This window comes from Spinacia oleracea, chromosome 1 (genome assembly GCF_020520425.1).
Source record: "Spinacia oleracea cultivar Varoflay chromosome 1, BTI_SOV_V1, whole genome shotgun sequence".
NCBI lineage: Eukaryota > Viridiplantae > Streptophyta > Magnoliopsida > Caryophyllales > Amaranthaceae > Spinacia > Spinacia oleracea.
In genome coordinates this window covers 124,367,211-124,368,706 of record NC_079487.1, presented here as the reverse complement: position 1 = coordinate 124,368,706, position 1,496 = coordinate 124,367,211, and the positions used below count along the sequence as shown (strand labels likewise).

General features: G+C 36.4%; 1 protein-coding gene across 1 annotated transcript; it reads left to right on the top strand.

Annotated features, from left to right (window-relative positions):
* Positions 1-269: 269 nt before the first annotated feature.
* On the top strand, positions 270-989 carry LOC110784454 (uncharacterized). The gene has a single exon (XM_056834508.1). The coding sequence runs from the start codon at positions 270-272 to the stop codon at positions 987-989; it is 720 nt and encodes a 239-aa protein (XP_056690486.1).
* The last annotated feature ends 507 nt before the right edge of the window (positions 990-1,496 follow it).

Below are 1,496 nucleotides of genomic sequence, written 5' to 3'. Positions count from 1 at the left end.
CCATTTACTAAAAATGGATTTAACTCACATGATTTTCATTTATATTTAAACTAAATTAAATTTTGTTTACATGTGCTTAAAAATGTTGAAGCTATCTGTAGAGCCTTTTTATGGCAAGGCACTTACTTCTGTTCTAAACCAGGTTATGTTGCCTGGGATAGAGTTTGCAGACCTAAAAAGGAAGGGGATTAGGAATAAGGCAAGTTAAGGCATGGAATATTGCAGCTTTAGGGAAATATGTTTGGGCTATAGCTAGAAAACATGACACAATGTGGGTTAGATGGGTCAATGCAATCTACATTAAGACTGCAGGTTGGTGGAATTATCAGCCAAAAGCTGATAGTGGTTGGTACTGGAGAAAGATTTGTAGTGTGAAGGAGAAACTAAAGAGTTTGTTTAGTGAGGCTGAGTTGGATCAAATGCCTAAATACTCTATCCAGAAGGTATACCAGAAGTTGGTTCAACAGCATGAGAAGGTCCCTTGGGGATCTGCAGTGTGGAATAGAGCCTCTATTCCCAAGACTAGAGTGATTTGCTGGCTGATGGTCCAAGGGAGACTGCAAACAAGAGAAAGGCTACATAAGATTGGGGTCTGTAACACTACTACATGCTTGCTTTGTGAGGCAAAAGATGAAACTCGCCCACACCTTTTCTTTGACTGTGAATACAGTAGAAGATGTCTACAGGGGGTTGAGGAATGGCTAGATATCCCTACTAGCAAAGTACATTATATGGGCCTGCTGAGGTGGGTTAAATGGAAGAGCCAGTGCAGCAAATTTCAAAAGACAGCAATACACACTGCTGTCAATGCTACTGTGTATAATCTATGGAGAGCAAGAAATGATGCTCTTTGGAATCAGAAGGTTCCTACTCCTTCAACTACTATCAGATGCATTCAGAGGAGTGTGATTGACAGATTAGCTCATATAGGTGCTAAGCAATCTAGCACAAATGACCAGATTTGGTGGAAGAGCAAATGCACTGTTTAGGCTTTGTTTCTTCTCTTTTCTTCCCTATGACTGTTGTCATGTTGTTTGTTCCTTAGTCTCTCTGGCTTAGGACTTTGTTTGTAATCTGGTTTTTTCAAGCAATGAAATCTACTCTGACTTATCAAAAAAAAAAAAAAAATTTTGTTTACATAAGTTTTAAATGGATATTTATGATCCATATTTTTGCTCAATATCTAAATTTATTTTTTAAAAATAAGTAAAAACAAGGTGATTAAAACACGGTAGACCATTAATTAAGGATATCAATCACACTAGTAATCGATAGTTCATAATCCATACTTACATAGCTAGGCTACATTATCTGCTATAAACCAATATGAATAAAAATAAATCTTAATGATGAATTGTACATATAGATTGTGATTTAGTCAATCGGCTACAAGCTAGATGAAGCTATCCATATATAATTTCCCCTTTACCCGTGGCCCATGGGGGGAAATTGAAAGATAATTATTCCTCACTTTTAATAATTTTTATTAATTAGGT

Excerpts from the sequence above, each read along its gene's own strand:
- LOC110784454 (XM_056834508.1), top strand. The coding sequence starts at position 270 with ATGTGGGTTAGATGGGTCAATGCAATCTACATTAAGACTGCAGGTTGG.